Genomic DNA, 20494 nt, shown 5'->3' with positions numbered 1-20494 from the left:
GCATTTTCTCCAGTTTGGCTTTATCCAAATCTAAAAGCTTGTCAATAGGACGGCAACAGTGTAACACCTCATTTGAAAGCCAAGACTTACAAAAGTGGTCATTTTTGTTGTTACTTTGCCGCATTTTAGTCACTTTTTTAAAGCAAATGTTTGAAGTGTTTTTGTGTCTTTTTTTCTTTTCTTTTATTTGGTTGTTGCTTGTTCATTGCTTTCGTCGTGGTTTCCGTTACATTTTTGTCATTTTTTTTCTGCTTTTCCAGCATGTTTTTTTTTGTTTGAGTTGCATTTTCGTCACGTTCTGACGTCACATTTTTGTCACTATTTGTTGCGTTTTCATCCTCGTTTTTGTCGATATTTTGATGCTTTTTTGGGGGTCTTTTTAAGCTTTTAGATTTGGATAATGCCAAACTGGGGTTCAAACAGGAAGCTCTTGAAAGTAAGACTCTCAAATTAAGGACAAAATGACTTATTTCGAGATAATTTCACTTATTTCAAGATTACTTTTTGCAGTGTAGTACTTTCAAGTAGAAATGAGGCATTTTTTTGAGTAAAAGGGACCAAACTTGTATGATCAAATCGATAGAGCGAGGTTTGAAATTCCCGGGTTTCGTTGCACTGAAAAATCTGATCCAAATTTGAAATTGAAAACTGGGTGGTTTGGTGTGTTTGTAGATGCAGGACATTTTGGCACCAGAACACAGATTTCTAAGTTACTATTACTAATATGAATTTGTAAGAAAGAAGCAGGTTATTTCTGTTTTGTCCAGACGGAGGTTTATGCGAGAGACCACTCTGACCCTAAAAAAGACTTCAGTGTTCCCCCCGAAAAGACTTGAAATTCGAAACATGCACAAAATTACTCCACAGTCTATGGTTTATATGAACTTGAACTTTTATCTGAATCCACGCCAAATAGTCATAAACTGGACGGAAGATCTTGAAAGTGTGCTCTGCAGGTCAAACTACAGAAAATGTATTTGTAAAAATTGTAAATGTGAAAAATCCTATTCGGGAACCATTTGGAAATTCAACAAAAAACAAAAATCTCCAGGACATGACTTAACTGAAAGCACTTTTGGTTCAGGGCCCAAGAGTTTGCAGATGCTCATTGTAAACATGGTCATAGTTCTAAATATTCAGCTTTTCCCTTGAACTTGTGTATCTGATAACGATAGTACTGCAATATTTCACTATTGCGATACCCATCATTTGGTGATATATTGTCTGCGAATACCTGTTAACTTTAAAACTTCCAAAAATCTTGTTGTAAACCAATAAATATTACCAGAATTACACTTTTTAGTAGGTTTTTACTATTTTCTCCATAAAAAACTTATACAATCTAATGTACATTATGACAAGTTGTACAGCATTTATGTTTAAAATAAGAACTCAATTTATTTTTTTAATATGTAGATATAAATATATATATTTTGTCAAAATATATGATCATATTGTCAAAAGAAACAAACAAAAGTGAGACAAACATACACCTCAACATAAATGTTATAAATAAAGGTCCGAGCGAGTGAGTGTTTTTTTTTTTTTCTTGGGGCGGGGAGAGGGAGGAAGGGCGGAGTGTCGTGTGGGTTCTAGAAAGTTCCATAGTCCTGCGGGTCCTAGAAAGTTCCATAGTCCTGCGGGTCCTAGAAGGTTCCATTGTCCTGCGGGTTCTACAAAGTTCCGTGGCCTCAGTGCCCGGTCCTAGCGGCAGCCGCAGCCCTCCACCACCATCTCCTGGTAGTTCTTTAGCACCACCTTGTCGTGCTCGTCCAGGTAGAGCATGGAGATGGCGCTCAGCTCCGTGGGCACGCAGCACGCCTTGGGGATGTTGTTGTTGACCGAGTTGACCAGCGTTTGCACGATGGCGTGGTTGGTGGAGTTCAGGTGGTCGGCCAGCGGGAAGGGACACTCCCCGTGGCAGTAATAGGCCTGGTAGCCGGGCGGGGCTACGATCCAGTCATTCCAGCCCACGTCGCTAAAGTCCACGTAGAGCGCGTGCCGCCGGCAGTTGCGGTTACGCTTGCGCCCCCTCTGCTTCGGGCTGCGCTTGGCTCGCCTGGTGAGCGGGTGGCCCTTGCCGTCGTGCCCGAAGGTGACCAGCAGGGGGCGGAGCTGCTCCCAGTCCTCCCCGGGCTCTTGGTGGAGGGAGCGGCTGACGCGTACGTGCTTCCCCTGGTGGCGTGGCGTCTGGTTGAGGTGCGTGACCTCCACCGCCAGCCCGTAGTTGGGGTGGCGTTGGCGGGTCCAGCGCAGCACGGCCGGGCTCACGTCGAAGCTCTCCCACTGCGAGGCGTTGTGGCGGACCAGGCGGGTGTCCAGCAGCTGGGTGATGAGTGCCTGGCCCGGCCGCGGGGGCTTGATGACCTCCAGCACGTTGATTCGGTGAAGGCCAGGCTCCTCTGACAGCGCGTCCTGGATCTGCCGCCGGTACAGCCGGAGCTCGGCAGAGGTCAGCAGCTCGTCCTCGGGGATGCTGCTCAGGTTGAACAGGAAGCGCAGGGGCGTCGCTTCTCGTTCCGAGACGCCCTCGACCTTCTCCATGTGCTCTGTGTGGACAAAGGAGATGTTAGGAGGGTTTTTATACATTATACATTTACTGATGCTGACCAGTGATGCCAAAATCATTTTGCATTGAGGATCAAGTACAGTATATGGTAAACATCAAAATATTGATTTTAAAACATTGTAAAAGTATAAGACAAATAATATAAGGACACTGTGTTTTCTTATTCTCATTATGAATAAAACAGGAGCATGAGTGCGTACAGATTTAGGAGGGGACACTGCAGGGGGTGATGGGCCTTTAAGTTATAGAACCACTATGGAATGGTGTCTATTGGTTGGAAAATACAATGTATAAATTGAGAATAGCCTCGGGGGCCCTAATTAAAACTCTGTGAGGCCGGGTGTGGCCCACAGGCCGCATCTTTGGTATCCCTGATACAGACACTTGGGTTTGTGTGGCTGTTTCCTTGGGCAATACTGTTCACCCATTTGCCTGTGTGTTTGACGAATGAAAGGGCGTTGGCAGCCAAATTTCAGTCAGTCTGCCTGTAGGGTCGTTATGGCTATAGAGGCTCACAAATATACAGGGACTGGGTAGTGAACGACAAACACATAATGAACGCTTGTGACCAGAACTGTACTGGGAAAAAAGGTCTGAATTTGAATGGAAGTTTCTTGGATAAATAAAGGTTGTCGGTACAGTGGCCTGCGCTCTCACCTCACAGCACAAAGGTCCCATGTTTGATATCCGGATCATATGGGGCCTTTCTGTGTGGAGTTTGCATATTATCAACCCAGAACATGCACAATAGGCAAAAACAACTCCCACCAGGTAACAACAAGAACAACCTTAGCTCAGTGGGTCCCCCAACGCTGCACTGGCACTACAGTCGCCCACTACTGTTGGTAGTACGACAAATAAACTATTCTTTTAACGGAGACTGTGTAGTAAATTGAGTATGGTAGGACTACATCCCCATCTCCAGTCCTCATATCCATCACTCGTCCGTTCCCCTATCAGCCCCACGCCCCCTGGCCGCCCCTCTCTCGCTCTCCCGCCGCCGTCCGGAGCAGCCCTGTGCACAGACATGCGTTTGCGCGGAGGAGGGTGGTGATTAACGTACCAAAGCTACAGTAAAAACAGCCCTGCTCCGCGCTCGCACCGCACATTTCTGCCAAGATCACCATTGTTGGGGGGAAAGGAATGTTGTGTCTACTCTTTTCCTGCTCGGTCCGGCCTGTTATTTCACACCCAGCCCCTAATCTCCACCAGGTGCTTCTTATTATCAAAACCTGCTGTGTTCCTGATTGGCTCCGCGCTCTCCGCTCACTTAAGGCATTTATCATTTTCATCGGGCATAACCATTAAGGAGTCAGATGGTGCAATGTCCGCGGAAGAGGGAGGGGGTCGGGGCTCTGAAGTTGACTTAAAAATTTGGGGAAAGTGTGCACATGGTGTCTGTTATTTTTTTTTATTTTTTACATTTATTGTTCGGCTTGCTAGCAAACACTTACGGCTTCACACGGACTTAATGGACAGAATGTGCTAAAAAATCCAAGACATAAATGCATAGAACACCGTAAAAAATACTAACTACTACGTTTTCAAACACTACCAGGCTTTAGAGTAGCTACAAAACCTTTATTTTTAGCGCTTTATCTGCAAGCTAATCTCAGTTGCTAATTATTAGCTTGTCACGTCGCACTTACTAGCAAACACATAGACGGCTTTACATAGACTTCACGGGCAGGATATGTAATAAAAAAAGGACAACTAATAAGTTTTCAGACACAAATGGGCTTTAGAGTAGCTACAAAACCTTTATTTTTAACGCTTTATCAGTAATCTCAGTTGCTCATCGCTCATTAGCTTTTCAGGGCACGCTTACTAGCAAACACAGATGGTTTTACATGGACTTCATGAGCAGGATATATCCTAAAAACGGACAACTACTACGTTTTCAGACACTTCCAGGCTTTAGAGTTGCTCCAAAACATTTTGAAGTAATTATCTGTAAACTAATCTCAGTCTCTTATCAGTCGCTAGCATTTCACGCCGTATGTGCTAACACTGAAGGCTTTGTACGGACTGTATAGACAAAATGTGTAAAAAAAAATCCACGACATTAATGCTTCGAATACCCTAAAAATTTGTACTGCTACACAATTTTCCAGAGATTTCCAGGCTTTAGCGTTGCTACAAACCTCATAGTGCTTTATCTGTTAGCTAATCTCAGTTGCTAATCATTCATTAGCATTTCAGGCATAACACTTTGCAATAAAAGTATTTTCAGCTGAGATTAGCACACCCAAGAGCTACTGTCATGATACAGAGTTCGGGTAAATCCAGCTACCACGGAGAGCCGCCATCTTTGCAGATGCTAGCATGCATTTTGAGTGAAGTGAACAATAACTTCAGTATTGTAACTTTTAAAATCTCCATTAGTTTATAACTGCTGCTAATCCCATGATGCTTAGCGATATGACATCACATTCCCGAACCCTACTGAACACCTTGAACAATAAAAATGAGGGAAGTCCTTTAGCGTAGCTTGTTCTGTTTAGAGGCTCAATTTATTAAATTATTAAATTAAATTAAATACATATGGCAAAAAAAAAAAATAGCCATGGGACGTGTTTTGACCATTCAGTAAATATAACACTATTCTGAATTGTTTTTTCTACAGCTAATTTTGCTATTGCTAATAATTTGACATCAAGTGAAACACAGGGATGGAATGATTTAACTGGGCATTTCAGGATACGTTTACGTTTTCTTGTTACTGTGAATTTACTTACTTATTTATGTCTGATCTTGTTTTAATGCACTTGGTATGTTTAAGACTTTTCATGCTCATACGGCCTAAGCATAATTAGTTTTAATTTCTTCCCCCCTATTCATTACCTGGTTTGAATGTAGGTTCAGAGTTGATCTGTTTTTTGTTGTAAGCCAGTGGTTTTCAAACTGTAGTACCATCGGTAATACTTCTTCATGTAGGACTCAGAGTCGTATTGACGATATTGCACACTTATTTGTTATTCGCACTTTGTATTTGTATATTGTGCTAGATTTTGTAATGTAATTTTAATTGTGTATGTTGCATGTGCCTTGCTAAGGACGACAGATGGAAATTAGCACAGTTCTGGTGCAGCCTAATGCAACTGCACATTGTCCTTCAAATAAATTCATTAAAATGCACCACACTCCACTTCAACATTACAATAATTTCATGGTTTCTGCTTCTGCAATGCATTTCATTTAGATGATTTTGACCTGGATCTGGCAGTAAGTGGAAGGTCAAACAGGCTATTTTGCGAGGGGGTCCCACTTTTCTAACCTTCCTGACGCAGGAAGCAGAAAGGTTCAATATTCCAAGGAGAGAAATGTGACATAAGTGAAGTAAAGAACACTTAAAAAATCTGTAAAAGTCGTGCGTAGTCTGTGCAATGGCCAGTTCATAAGCAAAACGGGTCAAATTTGGAGAAGCCCGCACACTTATCCGTTTCCACGCCCGCCTAATCCCCCGAAAAGGGCGGTGAAATGAATGAACAACACGGGGCTACGATAATGTTTTCTTAATGATAAAGCGAGCGACGTGGCTGTTCCATATGTCACCGGGGCCGCGCGTTAAGGCCTGTGTTTGGGATAAATCAGTCAGCTGGATCACACTGGCGCACAATGGGGCGAAGATGAAAGCGAGCACTCGTACTTAAAAGGCTTCGCAGCGTGTCATTAACATAGCTGAGCGGCGGAGGCGGAGGGTAAGCGCCGGGAGACTGCCGCGGAAACACATTGCATCACGTAAAGGCACTCATCCTCCCCGTGTTTGCGCAAAGTTAGTGGCCCAGACCGGTCCTGACCAGCGGCGGGCCGGGCAGACGAAACATTTGCTTTCAAGTAACTTTCAAATTATTCCACTCAAGCAGAAGGGAGGGGGAAAAGTAGCGGCCCGATCGACCTGAGTCCTGTATTCCAAAGTAGACACAGTACATGATTTTGACTTTTCATGAGAAAGTTTGAACAAAAATCAAGTAAAGAATAGACTCCCAAAAACACCACTAAAGTTCTCTGTGTTTCTGGCTAAGTTTGATCAATGTTTATAGTTAAAGGAACAGGCCACCGTTTTTCCATACTGAGATATGTCCTTACCTGAGCTTAGACGAGTTGATAGGTACCTGTCTGGTCTTCACGCATGCCCTCAGTCACACAAAACAAGCGTTAGCATTTGGCCTCTCCCATGTATTCCTATGGCTCCAAACGGGGGTGAAGTTGGAAGCGACCACGCTCTTCCACGGGCACAAAGACCAGACAGGTACGTATCAACTCGTCTAAGCTCAGGTAAGAACATATCACAGTATAGAAGAACTGTGTGCCCTCAGTCATGCAAAAAAGACTAAAGATGTTGTTAGAATTTGGCCTCTCTTAGCATATTCCTATGGCTCCAAACGGGTTGAAGCTAGAAGCGACCAAGCTCAGGTAAGAACATATCTCAGTATGGAAAAACAGTGGCCTATTCCTTTGAGAAATTGTCATTCCGGCTCAATAAATCACTCTTTAACCTCTTATCCCCCGCCTTAACCAAGTGCATTTTCTCCAGTTCAGCTTTACCCAAATCTAAAAGCTTATCGCCAGCTAAGTCCTACAAAACTCATTGAAATGTTGTTTTTTTGTTGCTCTTCTGTAGCGTTTTTCTCTCTTTTTCATCACTTTTTTTTAAATTGCGTTTTCGTCACATTGCCCTTTTGTTGCTATTTAGATTTGGGTAAAGCCAGGCTGAAGAAAATGTGCTTGGTTCAGGTGGTGGTTAAGCGGTTAACGCAGTCGATCAACACTTGTGCAGTACTTTCACCACCACTCTTACTTATTTGGATGACTCATTTTGACTCGCCCTAGAGAAAACTCATTTGGAAGCAAAGTTGCTCGTATTTGACTAAATATTTTGTCTGCTCTGCCCGCTTTTGCAGTTACGGTAAGAGTCTGAAGCCAAATGGTAAACACGATTTGTTTTTTTTTACTCCGAGACTGATGATTTTCAGTCTATCTCGAGGAGGACGGAATCTGCTTTGACAGAATTTTGTGAATTAACTGACAGACGTGCTGGAAAGCGCATGACATCACGGTAATTACATCTCGTCACATCCACGTAATTACACTATTTTAACCTGACGTGACTTTGCGGAACGGCTCGTGCCCCGATACTGGTTCAAACCGGCATGTGCTACCACTTGTTGTATGTGACTGAACCCATTAAGGCTGACTCATCCCTCCTTCGCTCACTCCTCCCCCTTGGGACATGCTCAGCCTGCGCCCTTTTGCTTTTCCCTGCTTGTCCCAAAGTTGGAATTTCGGTCAAATAACACAAGAAAATCCACGCGCATCTGGAGCTTTCCTTGTGAACGCACTTCGGACGCTGCGCCTGAAGCAAAACAAACAAAACAAAAACAACAACAACAACTCTCGATTCTGCAATTCCCTTGAGACTTTGCCTGTGTGTTTTGTTTTTTTTTCTTCCCTGTCCCATGAGAGAGAGAGAGAGAGAGAGAGCGCCGGTCCCACATTGTTGGAAGGCGGTGTTTTATTTAGACGGAGCGCGGAGTAGAATTAAAGATAATTGTAACGTTTGAGGAGAGCTCTTGGAAATGAGCTGCCGTATAAACACACAAGAAAGAGCCTCGGCCTCGGCCCTTACAGACACACAAGGGCCCTCCTTGGGTGGGGTCCGAATTTCAGGCCATAATCTACAGAGGTATGTCTTTTAGTCTCCAGCTGCTAAACCCGACACGCGCTTTTGTCGGACTCTCGAGAGCTTGTCCAGCACATTTCTCTCTCCCCACCTAAAAAAAACCCCCTCCTCCTCCTCGTCGTCTCTCTCTTATTCGGTGACCACATCCTTCAGACTGGTTATGGCGAGGAGCAGCGAGGAGCAGGGCGGGGCGGGCTTTTACAGTCGTGTTTCAAGGGGATGTAGGAAATGCGTTTAGCAGTCCTCACCCAAAACGCAAAAGACGCCGGGGGGATCGTTTTTCCACATGCGGTACATGACGGACCGCTGGGCTGGTCACGGAGGGGAGAAGCCGGAGGGGGAGAGAGCGAGTTTATGAAAACAGAGGCTTGTGATGCAACTGAATGAGGCAGTTTGCACCGGAAAAAAAAGGAAAAAAAAAAAAAAAAAAGTCCGGGAGTGACACAAGTGTTGACAACGGACGGGTTTAAACACTTAGACAAAATAAGCCACTGCCTTTCGGCCCGGTCATGAAGGCGGGACGCTGCTGGTCATCTGGGGAGGGGAGCAAACTGGCCCAAAACGTGAAAATGGAAAACTTCATCAGATAAGAACTTGACAAGGTTTTTATTTTTGATGATGGTGATTGTGAAAAGGGCTGCACGACGTGAGAGAAAAATGGCGATATGCGATAGCTGTCTTGAATACTACGGTAAGAGTATTGCAATATTTGGGACCAAAACAAGGCGACAGTGGTACTCGTTTGAGAACATTTGGATACTATCAATTTCCGTGGGTTTAAAGCAAAGATGTTGAATAAAACACATGAGGCAAACGTGGCGGCCATCTTGTGACTGGCCAGCGAGCCTAACAACCCCTATAATAGCGACCAATGCAAAACCAGGAGCAGCACTTTCATTGATTCAACGGCAGAATGTGAGAAACACTCATTGTTTGTGATCGGTTTATTACTTCTATGTCCACGTATCTCAGTCAGGATCAGGTTTGCTTTTTTAGTCGTGTTGTTTAGCCATATTAGCGTTGTTTTCTCCATTCATTCCCATGGTTCAGTGGTTAGCATTCACTGCATCACTGTCCCATCATGTCGTATAAAAAAGTACAGAAATACTGTTTTAAAGGAGCAGGCCACTGTTTTTTACATACTGAGATATGTTCTTACCTGAGCTTAGACGAGTTGATGCGTACCTGTCTGGTCTTTGTGCGTGCCCTCAGTCACGCAAAACGACCAAAGATGTTGTTAGCATTTGGCCTCTCCCAGTATATTCCTATAGCTCCAAACGGGGTGAAGTTAGGAGCGACCGAGCTCTTCCACGGGCACAAAGAACAGACAGGTACGCATCAACTCGTCTGAGCTCAGGTAAGAACATATCTCAGTATGGAAAAACAGTGGCCTGCTCCTTTAAAGTAGGAAACAAATGTTATATTTGATATAAACAGAAGTGAATGACTTGAAGCTAATGGAGCTGGAGTTTGTGCCTCCTATAAAACTGAAATAACATTTGAAAAACTGCAAAAATGTTATGTTCTTGCCAGATATGACATAAGTTCAGTCACAAATATCAAAGAGTCATGGCATGTGGGGTTTCCCATTTGATTGCATTGCACTGGGTTAGAAGGGCCAGTCACCGGACGGCCGCCAGAATTGCCGTTTGTTCCAATGCAGTACTACGGCCATGTCCTATCTAGATACATGCGTGCAAAAGCTTGGAAATATGATCAATTAAATAAAAAAAACTCAATTTTTTCAGTTTTCAGGTTGACATGGTTCCACTAAAAAACAGATTTTTTTTTTAAACTAAACAAGAAATCCAAAATTCCCTCTGAAAAAGTCTTGGTAACTAATTTTTCAATAAAATGAAACCATAAATTTGAATGTAGCTCTATCCATTATTCAGATTTCGTCGCCGAAAAGATGGGAAATTTTTGGCATTTGGCATTTTTTAGGCATAAAACACCTTGTTCTTATATGAAAAGATAAAATGACAGAAAACTTGCAATGTATTTTTTTTCTCACATTTATGTCAGTGATCGACAGCAACAGTTTCAAATGGATATCTGTAAATTTAAATGTTTTCCCTATTCACCTGCAGTGTCTCGCCTTAAATGTTCAAATTGTTTCTACCTAATGACGGCCATAATAGGAAAATGTAATTTGATTGAAACCTATCCATATTTTTGTACACCATAAGGACATGCAACATACAGAATCACATTTCTACCACCGAATAGAAACAAACTAGGGCTGTGGTTCTCTGTGGTGGTAGTATGTTTGTCACCGCGCCGCTTACCCTCATGGTGGAAGCCCCTCACAGTGTTGGCCCGGCTGGCGGACCTCTCCGGGTACTGGAAGGCGGCGTCCTCCTCCTCCTCGGCCTCTCCGGACTGCAGCCTGTACAGGTCCAGCATGTACTGGGGCACGGTGGCGAGCGCTCGGCTGGGGCGGGGGCGCCTGCGCAGGCCGAACATTTGCAGCAGCGTGGCCTCGAAGTCCCGCAGCAGGTCATGGCTCTGAGGGTCCCCTCCAGCGCGCACGCCCGGAACCTTCTTCTTCCCTTCCTCAGGTATCAGACTAGCATGGTTGCTCTCTCCCAGCAGGACTTGGCATATTAAAATGACCATCAGCATTCGATTACCAGGAATCATGATGTCTCTAGGGAGAAGGCAAACGGTTATTAGCATCGTAAGGCGACTGGGCAGCGTTCAGGTTTGTTTTTCGGCAATTTCTAGACCCGTTTTAGATTGGGATTGTGCCACAGTGGTGTTTGGAAGATCCAGAGTTGTTAAGCCCACGCACTTCCTTGGAATTTAAATATTTGTACTGCCTTCTTAAAAAAAAAAAAAAAAAAAGCTACGTGTGCGTGCCCTTTAGTTCAACCTCACTTTATTCTGGATTGCCACGTTGAGCCTGTTGCATATTTTTGTTTTCTTCATGCCATCTCAGTCTCAACCAGCCACATAAACTTTAGTTAAGGGGAGACACTGCAGGTGAGTAGGGAAAAAATGTATATTTACAGATATCATTTTGAAACTTGTGCTGTCGATCACTGGCATAAATGTGAGAAAAAAATACATTGCAAGTTTTCTGTCATTTTATCTTTTCATATAAGAACAAGGTGTTTGCCTAAAAATGCCCCAAATTTCCCATATTTTCGGCGACGAAATCTGAATAATGGATAGAGCTACATTCAAATTTATGGTTTCATTTTATTGTATATTAAATGAGTTACCAAGACTTTTTCAGAGGGGATTTAGGATTTCTTGTTTAGTTTTAAAATAAAAATAATAATTTTCGCCTCATTTTTTGACATTCAAAACTCAATAAATGGGGCTTAGGGATTAGATAATAAAAAATCTCTCTGAAAAAAAACTTCCAAATATTGTTAGTCTTGTGAAGTCTTTAGGTCCGACTGACGTGGACATAGTGTCGCCACAATGACAGAAAAATGTGTTTTGAGAAAAAGGCCCTTGAAATTGCATTCTCCCATATAAGTCTATGGGGGAACATTGAATCAGCGCAATATTTAAACATGTTATTGTGAAGATTAGGCATATTTTCTGTTTCCGGGTGAAAGCTTATATGTTCAGAGACCAATTTGGCCCAAAACCTGAAAACTGAAAACAAATGAGTTTTGCCTGTAGTGTCTCCCCTTAAAGTGCATTATGACACAATAGACTTTTTTTGTTGCTAAAACATAGTTAGCACAATTACATTTTGCTAAAATTTTGACCCAGCTTTCTTTACTTTGACCATTTTTGTGATGTTTATAGTTTCACTTCCTTATTGGACACCGACAGGAAGTGACATAGATAGAGGCAAACGCAATTCAAATAAAAATTTCTTCCCAGCATTTTGTAATTAAATTGCTGCTTCACTGAAATAAAAATATGATAATTATTACTTACAACAGATGTCAACCAATCTAAAAAAGCCATATTTTCAAAAGCGTTCAAACCTGTCATATGCACTTTAAGTGAGAATGGTCTGGAGAGTGGAGATGGAGAGGTCGGAACGAGCAAGTTACTGGTTAAAGTGCAAACTTTTAAGTCTGTTGGCGTCTTTAAAGCAAAAATAACAATGGCCCGCAATTAGGGATTTGAATAATACCACCAGTAGCCTCGCCCTAACTGCAGGCTCCCACGGTGTACCTAAAGTTGTTTACTATACAATAGACACTTAAGAATCAGATAAACTTATAGTTACCTACAGCCACATCCTCCAGGGGAAACAGACATTTTTTTGGGGGGGTTTAACCTAATCCTAATCCCTCCCCCTCTTCAAAATGAGATACAAGTCGGGGCAAAGTTTGATCTAGATAAAACTACCGAAAGACCCAAAAATAGTCAATAAATTGGCGTGGATTCATGTTTTTGCACACACACATACTTCCTATTCCCTTTTTGTACCACAAAGTTGCTCCACCCCCAAATACATCATCATTTCACTCTTCTGCAACGACTAGCTAGCACAAATACTACTTTCTGTTTCAGAGCAAATGCATTTCTTTGCATGTATGATCCCTGGGTCGGTGCAAACCCACTTCGTCACCTGTGGAATTCTCAAAGGCCACGGTGCGTTCACTTACCGACAGAAAATAAAGCATGGGAAAACTGTCCATGTTTGTTGGGAGCGGGCTATGGACACGTTCTTCCAGGAAATGTTAGGTGGTGCTAGGCGGCTGCTGGGGAACGGCGGAGTGACCCTGTTCCTATAGAGAGAGAAAAAAAACACACGCACACAGAAAAAAACAGTGGTTAGCGTTAGCATGGAGGCTAGCACGGGAGAGCATAGCATAGCGCCGCAGAGGGTGTAGGAGGAGTGCCTCTTTAAAGCCTTATCATTTTGGCTCCTGGCTTAAGCTAGCTATTTACTGTTGCTGGAATGTAAGGAGGTATGTGGCACAACACGGGCCGCAGACCTCCAACGCCTCTCTGCTTTCAACCCGGTCAGGAGCCTACGAGTATGGCCAAATAAATGCAAAAACTAGCTTGATGCTACTAGCAACAAATCACCACTAGCATCCACACTTTTCCTTGTAGGCTAGGCTGTTGTTGTCTGAAAAAATTAGCCGACAAAGAAAACATTTGCCTACAGAGACAATAAATCCAATTGTCATGCTAATAGATAAATAGCCAACCTAGCTAGTTTTTAATTATACATAGGAAGGGCTGCACAATATGAAAAAACGAAACAAAATCTTTCAACACAGCAAATTTAAACAAACCATAGGCAATTTATCTTTTCAGCACATCTTGTCAAAGCAAGACTTAAAAATAAAGTATATATCAGAACCAAAGCACGGCTAAATTAACTAAACTTTAGCATGTTTAAGTGCACCTGAGTCTTTGATTTAAGCTTTGTTGCCAAATACCCGTAAATCTCTATTAGATGAAAGACCTCAGTGGTTTTAATAATACATCGAACTTAAATAGCGCTTTTTTTTAGACACGCAAAGACGCTTTACATAAATTGTGGCTTCTTGCGATATGGACAAATGCGAAAATATTGTGCAACCCAAGTGGTAGGCTTGACGAGGATAGGTGGCATTAAATAAAACACTATTAGCATTTCCAATTAAATCCAATGTATACACCATACATTTGATTTAATTGGAAATGCTAGTTGTACAGCCTACTACAACAAGATGTAAGGTAACACTGTTGATCTCACAATGGAGGAATCCACGTGATGTGCAATCAAAGTAAATGTGCAAACAGGAGGGGTGTGATGGAGGCAAATGCATCATTAATATTACAACAAAGGTATCTTATGCACAATGAATAAAAACTTTAAAAAGGAAGCCAGATAATGTCAAAGTTGATAGTGCAAAGAAATAGATGACATATGTTTACAGTAGTAGTGCAGGTGATTGTGATTGATGAAGTGACACTTGTTGCATGTACAGCTGTTTAGTGTTAAGGTGATGCCATGCTACTCCTCGTAACCAACCCTAAGCCCTCTTGAGAGATCACACAGGTTGCAGTGACGTTGACGAGTGGTCTAGTTTTTTTATAGACTCGTCTGTGCACAGAAAAAATTCGTCTATTGTGTTGTTGTCATGGGAAAATTGTGACCATTAAAGCATTACGCTCAAGTCGTCGTCTGTGCTGGGTTGTCTAGAGTCGTGGTGGCGAAAGAAATGTGGGTCATGTTAGCAAGTGAAATCACCTGTTGCACATACAGACCAACATCAATACACTCATGCTATAAATTGCACATTGCCAGAGAAATCCACCATTTTGTGGGAAACAAGCTAACATTGTCAGTAAAGTAACATTAGCTAAAAAATATAATAGAAAAAAGTAGAGAAAAGAGCTGTGGAATTGCCCTTGTCAGCTGTCAGGCCACTATTGAGACATCTAGTGTCTAAATGCTTATTATGTGAAAAATAACTCCAGCATTTTGCATTTAAAAAAAAATTCTGTCGTTTATTGATATGGTTTGTACCCACTTTTCCAGAATACTTAGCGGTATTATTCTAGTCTATCATCAATAATATAGACTGTAACTTTATGAATCTTTGTGTCCACAAGTCGGTCAATGTAGCCATGCTGATTGGATGAAAGAAAGTCTGTGAGTAGGCCTAGTTGTTTTCTCTTGGATGACAGACCTTTTTTGTAATCCCACCCTCAAAATTTGTGAATGCCGCAGTATACCGGCCTAATCCAATTGCACCTTTAGCTCCGGACTTGCAGTTTCGTTGTGTAGTGTGTGCTCATATGACGCAACTCCTTGGTCATCGTTTTGGAGTTTGTTCCACTGGCTAGCACCCAGCATTACAACCACCGGGCTGAGCCAAAAAAACAGCAACAACATTTCTGCCTGCTTTGCTGCTATTGTCTATCGCTCCTACTGTAAAAGCGTTTTTTTGTTTTGTTTTTTTAGTATTGGCCAACTCCCTCACACAACCTGACCTTCCGTTGACCTTCTGCGTTTCAGGCATGACACAAGTCAGCCCCACTGCGCTAACTGCGTCTTCGACGGTTAGCGGGGATGAGAGCCGCTATCCGTGAGAACGCCGGTGGGCAAAGAAGAGGACGAGAGGAGGGTTTTGCGAACATGATCGGCTCCATTACAGGGAGGCGGCGGGTGTTCGAGTGAGTGTACACACATTTCTTTGACAACAAACGCTCGATGTAAAGCGTTCACGGGCCTCTCCCATGATTACGGGGATCGAGACGGCTATGGCTAACAAACACTAGCCGCGCACAAATCCGGTAACTGTAACCAGCAAGCAACAATGAAAGGCTATTGTAAAAGACAGTAATCCTTCATGCTAAACATATGCTAACATCCGCGACAAAAAAAAAACAACGTCCTTTGGGGAGGTCAAATGATAGCTTGTAGCAGATAGCTTAGCAGATTATGTAAAAACAACTAATGTAGTGGTAATATCTTGTATAATTGAGGTTTGAATGCATTCTCAAATGTGAAATATAGAGTCGAATTGGCCTTGAGCTCCCTCTGCAGCCTGTAGTGGGCATGACACGTTATATAAAACAGCAAAACAAGCTTTCACTTTTAGCCACGAGAATGTTAGCAAGTCAAAGGAGCTGTGATGAACACACTTTGAACACCAAACCGGTTCTGTGATGGACTACAGGCTTTAAAAGTGATGCAAAAAGATCTAGTACACACAGCAGTAGAAAAAGAAATGACCAAAGCGAAAGGGGATGGCTAGAAACGGTGTTGATGAAGTGAAATTCTACAACGGGTATGTTTTTGATGAGGTAACCAAGTTGTAACATGGTAAATGTAATGTGCTAATGCAAGAGTTTGAGAAGTGTCATGAAACTCTTTGCCAGTGCATTTTCTAAGAATGGATTGAAAGATTCAAGATGAAAATGAGCAGGATGTCTGACTATTCAAAAGAAGATACATCAATAAATAAAATGCTGGTCCTCCGGTGTTTTTTGCATTTTGGAATTCGATAGCCTAAGTATCAGCCTTGCACGCCTTATTGCAAGGTAAGCTAGTGTGACCTTTCGTTCAAGCTGCCGTGGAAGCCGGCCAGGGCATGCGGCCAAAAAAACTTGTTCTTATCGCCTCTCGCGGACGAAATCAACCTGCTGAATCTGTAACAAATCAAGCCCACGCCAGAGCAAGTAGAAGTCGGCGTATACGAACGAGACAGCGCTCTCCTATTACCGCAGCAAACTCCCCGCTGCCTTCTTTAGGAGCCGAACCTCCGGAAGATGGAACAACTTTTAGCCCAAAGACTTTAACATCAAAGCGTAAGGCGAAAAAAAAGGCAATTATCAGCATCCACCGACCCCGACCAGAAAGAGGCAGGAAGTCTGCGCGCGTCTGTCCTTGGCCCTTTCAACTGACCACAGATAGTCGCCCCCCCCCCTTTAATGTGTTTCGGAGGAATTTGACAGCGATGGAGGGAGGAGGACCTCGCCAACCCGCTTTTATCCCTGTGCACTTTGAATCGTTTAGTGGGCAGGGAACATTGGCAAGTCTTGTTATAGACGGTTATTTATGAGATTTTACAGGGGCCGCACATAGTTGAAGCCACACATGTTGGATAAATTAGTTTGAGTGGATCGAGAGAAGCACTTGTTGCTGCGTTCACGGTTATGTCTGTGGTGTTTCATTTGCAGCTTATGAAACAACAGCTTTTTGTGCCTGTGATTTCTCTCACTCCACACGGGTGAACTGTGATGCACAAGGCTTCCCATTATGAGTGCTACAGAAACACATTAAAGTGCTGTTGTTTCTTCAGTCCATATAGAGTGAGGGGGGGTGCAGAACATGGGATCGATTGGGCCTTTTACTTGAGCACATATGGTCGGGCTCCAACGGCTGAGAGCTGTCTGGCGCACATGGCCGCATGAGAGTTAAAACGCACTCGTAAAGGGAGAAGGAGCCGTGTGTCCGGAGACTCGGGAGGAGCGCGCGTGTGTTGTTTGTGATCCGCGCGCACTGGGGAGCAGAGCGGCGCAGCGTCCGCCGCGCATTCGCAGTCAGTGAGATCACGCCGGAGAAAAGCTGCTTTTTTTTTTGCAGCTCCAGAAAAAAAAAAAAACTTTACAGCTCCAGAGAAAGCAACCTGCGCCTGGGACTGACATCAGCGCGCAAAAGCGGAAAAACTCACACAACAATCGCGCACACAAAGTAACACAAATGCTCCTTTTTCTCTTCCGCTGCTGCGTAAAACAACCTCTTTGGCCCCGTAACCCCTGAACGAACAGCAATCCTTCCCTCGAAGCCGCTGACGGACTCCAAGCGCGTCGCCGTGCCCGTGGTTGTTTTACGCACGACTTGAATCGACCCGTTTCTCACGCTCCTCGGCTGCGCGGCCAGGACTTGTTCAGCGTAAATAACGATTAAACCGCGGCATGATGTCATTGAAATTTCAGAGGGGAGGGAGGGGGGGTGGGGGGGATTTGGAGATAAATAAATAATGACAATGCGTAAAGCGTAAAGCGTCAGATGTAGCAGGTGTCCAAAAAAAAGTCGGAGCCAGAAGTTTTTTTTTTTTTTTTTTCCAAAGTCGGTCAAAGTTTACTGAAACTAATCGATGTGTTTGTTTTGGGGAGATATGAGCGCGCGCTGTTGGAGGTGGTTTGGGAAACTTAATGCTTAATAAGCATAAAAAAGGAGACTCAGGGCGCGTTCGTTTCTCACTGCATTTCAACAAGAAAACCGACAAACTTCACGCGTAAAAGCCCCTGTCGCGCACAAGCAAGCAGCGGCTCCAACTTCCATTCAGCCTCGCCGTGTTCGCTGCAAGCGCTTTGAGAGACTGACAGAAGCCTCCAGAAGAAGAAGAAGGAGAATTAGAAACCATCAAGCTTACCATCAGTAATGGTCCAGGTGTCCCCGTATCCGCAGAATATTCGCAGTAGAAGCGCTCGTTCACAAGGCGCTGGTCAAAATCGCGAAGTCTCTCAATAATCCAATGCCATTCAGAACAACCCCTTCCTTCCAAAAAGAAGAAGAGCAAAACGCGAGATGCTGGATGCGCACCGTTATCAGGCAACCTTTAAGCTTTGGGGGGGCTGCGTCGTCTGGAATTCTTCGATTTTGTGAGATTTCGGTCCGGTGTGTGAAAAAAAAAAAGGGGGGATAGAAGGGAGAGAGCGAAGCGAGCGGTGCGCAGAGCTTGACACGCAGACTTTTTTTTCTCCTCCAAATGATCCAGCATCTATGGCCCCTTGCAGTTTTTATGCGTCCGCCCAATTTTCTTTTTTTTGCCCTCCCTGCCTCCACGGCCCTCCCCCCACTCCCCCCTTCTCTCTCTCTCTCTCTCTCTCTCTCTCTCTCTCTCTCTCTCTCTCTTTCCCTCTCGTTCGACTCAAACACCTTGGATAACCCCCCCCTCCCCTGCGCAAAACTACTCTCTCTGCCATTCTGAGAAACTACATTCGTGACTTTTTTTTTTTTACTGCTCTAGAAATGCGTATAGGGTTTGTAAATAGACGTATTAATGTTCTTTCTTTCTTTTTTCTTTTTTTGAAATGTTACGATTTTCTCATCATTTCGAACCAAAACGCCCATTAACGCACACGCAATTTACGCAGTACTCCAACTGGATTTGTTTTTTTTATCCCCCAACACAAAATGTCAGGACTAATACTCCTCTGTAAACACACACACTCCTCCACTACGATGTTTTGGCCCTCTGCTGTGACTACTACTAGGCGACAGGTCAGGCGGGGGTGGGACGTCAATGGCGCGCATCTGCATTTGAATAGACGCGGTGCCATCACGGGTCCCTAATTGCCTTTTTTTTTTTTCCATCTACCTGGCGTGGGGGGAAAAAAAACAAACCGAGACGAGCGTGATAATGCCCGATTCAGGTGTAAACGCGGCGCATTTGCATCGGGGCCTGGGAGGCGCACCGGGGACGCATGCAAATGTGCGCGCAATAACATTTGGAGACCGAATGGGCGCTTACATTATAGGTGTTGGTTTTCTTAGCGTTCCAAATGCGTCAGTCCAAACGCACAGACCATCACTGTGAGCACCTCTCGTTAATGACACGCACGCTTTAGCAGACGATCCTGGTACGATTCGAGAAAACATGAATCATGTGTCAGGAAACCCGCGGGGTTCTGATGAGCACAATGGTGATTTGATCTGCGCCAGTTTTTTTGTTTTGTTTTTTTTGGTTGAGCCTCGAAGGCGTAAAATGTGGGTTATTCTTTTATTGTGAGCGGAATGTTGTTCCAGATGTTCCCGCCCAGACACAGAAAGCAGACTGCCCAAAGGTGGCACATCGACGGGGTACAATTATAAGCAACGAAATCAGATAAAGCGCTTTTAAGTTTCGTTTTAGGACACAATACATTTACAATGTTCAGATGCATAATTTTACGAGCGTCTTTTATTGCGTAACAAATGCTCTTAATTTGGTGTTATTTGAAATTGGACCTACAATGGCGCGGTTTAAAAGGTTAACCCGAGTGAATCACAAAGCAGTTATCCTCACGTGCGTAATAAGAGGCCTTTTGTAGTTTGGGTAGTGTTTTATGTGCCTTGTTTGGGGATGACGGGGAGGGCATGACTAAGTGGAAGTAGTAGTAGTAGCGGTGGTTTTCCTGGAAAGCTAAAACCGTCACAAGCTGTCGTTGATACCTTTCCTCGCCGGTGCGTGCCTGAAGCATGAGCGATAAAGGGTTGACTCTCATTCCGAAAGCAGTGCTCAGACGATTTGGGTAAAGCGTTATCCGATGGCCGCGGGTCAGACGCGCCACCTGTTTGTGAGTAGGCATAAGGGAATGGAGAGGGCTTTAACATGGTTCAGCTTGGAGTGGCATCCGAAGCATTTTCTCCCAACATTAGGATTTTTAAAGGGTGCTTTGTCCACGGCAGTAATCATAAGGCATTGTAAACTCACTGCGGCCTGGTTATTTCAGTCGCCAACACTTGGCCCTGTGAAGAAGTGGATTGGTTTTGTGAAAAGTCGGTCAAATCTAAATCAAGAAACGCCCAGCTGCTCGGTCTTGTTTTGGGCGAAATGTATGCATTTTACTATTTTCGACTACTGAATCGAGCTTTAAAACTCGCAAATGAAGCTTCAGGCCACCCTGCTAAGGCCTTTTTTGAGATGCTTCCTTCAGGGAGAAGGTATCGCTCCATCATATGTTCTACTGATCGACATATTAACAGTTTCTTTCTTTCAAGCTGGGATCACTTTAAACAAGGCACTTTAAACAAGCATTTCCATTATATTTATCTGTGTGGACTTTTATTGTACAATATTTTGCCCTTAGGCTTTTAATGTGGCATTGTT

At 43.7% G+C, this 20494-nt stretch overlaps 1 protein-coding gene across 1 annotated transcript; it reads right to left on the bottom strand.

Annotated features, from left to right (window-relative positions):
* Positions 1 to 1396: 1396 nt before the first annotated feature.
* bmp4 (bone morphogenetic protein 4) lies at positions 1397 to 18177 on the bottom strand. Its single transcript, XM_079573214.1, has 4 exons — positions 18056 to 18177; positions 12836 to 12958; positions 10541 to 10900; positions 1397 to 2549 (listed from the first exon to the last, which is right to left on the bottom strand). The coding sequence occupies exons 3-4, from the start codon at positions 10893 to 10895 to the stop codon at positions 1705 to 1707; spliced, it is 1200 nt and encodes a 399-aa protein (XP_079429340.1). The 5' UTR covers positions 10896 to 10900; positions 12836 to 12958; positions 18056 to 18177; the 3' UTR covers positions 1397 to 1704.
* Between the last annotated feature and the right edge of the window lie 2317 nt (positions 18178 to 20494).

This window comes from Gobius niger (assembly GCF_951799975.1).
Source record: "Gobius niger genome assembly, chromosome: 16".
NCBI lineage: Eukaryota > Metazoa > Chordata > Actinopteri > Gobiiformes > Gobiidae > Gobius > Gobius niger.
Note: the sequence above shows the minus strand (reverse complement) of the source record. Positions and strands in the feature narration are given on the sequence as shown.

Excerpts from the sequence above, each read along its gene's own strand:
- bmp4 (XM_079573214.1), bottom strand. The coding sequence starts at position 10,895 with ATGATTCCTGGTAATCGAATGCTGATGGTCATTTTAATATGCCAAGTC. Across the intron at positions 2,550-10,540 it reads GAGGGGCTTCCACCATGAGG|AGCACATGGAGAAGGTCGAG; the intron begins GTAAGCGGCGCG and ends TTGTCCACACAG.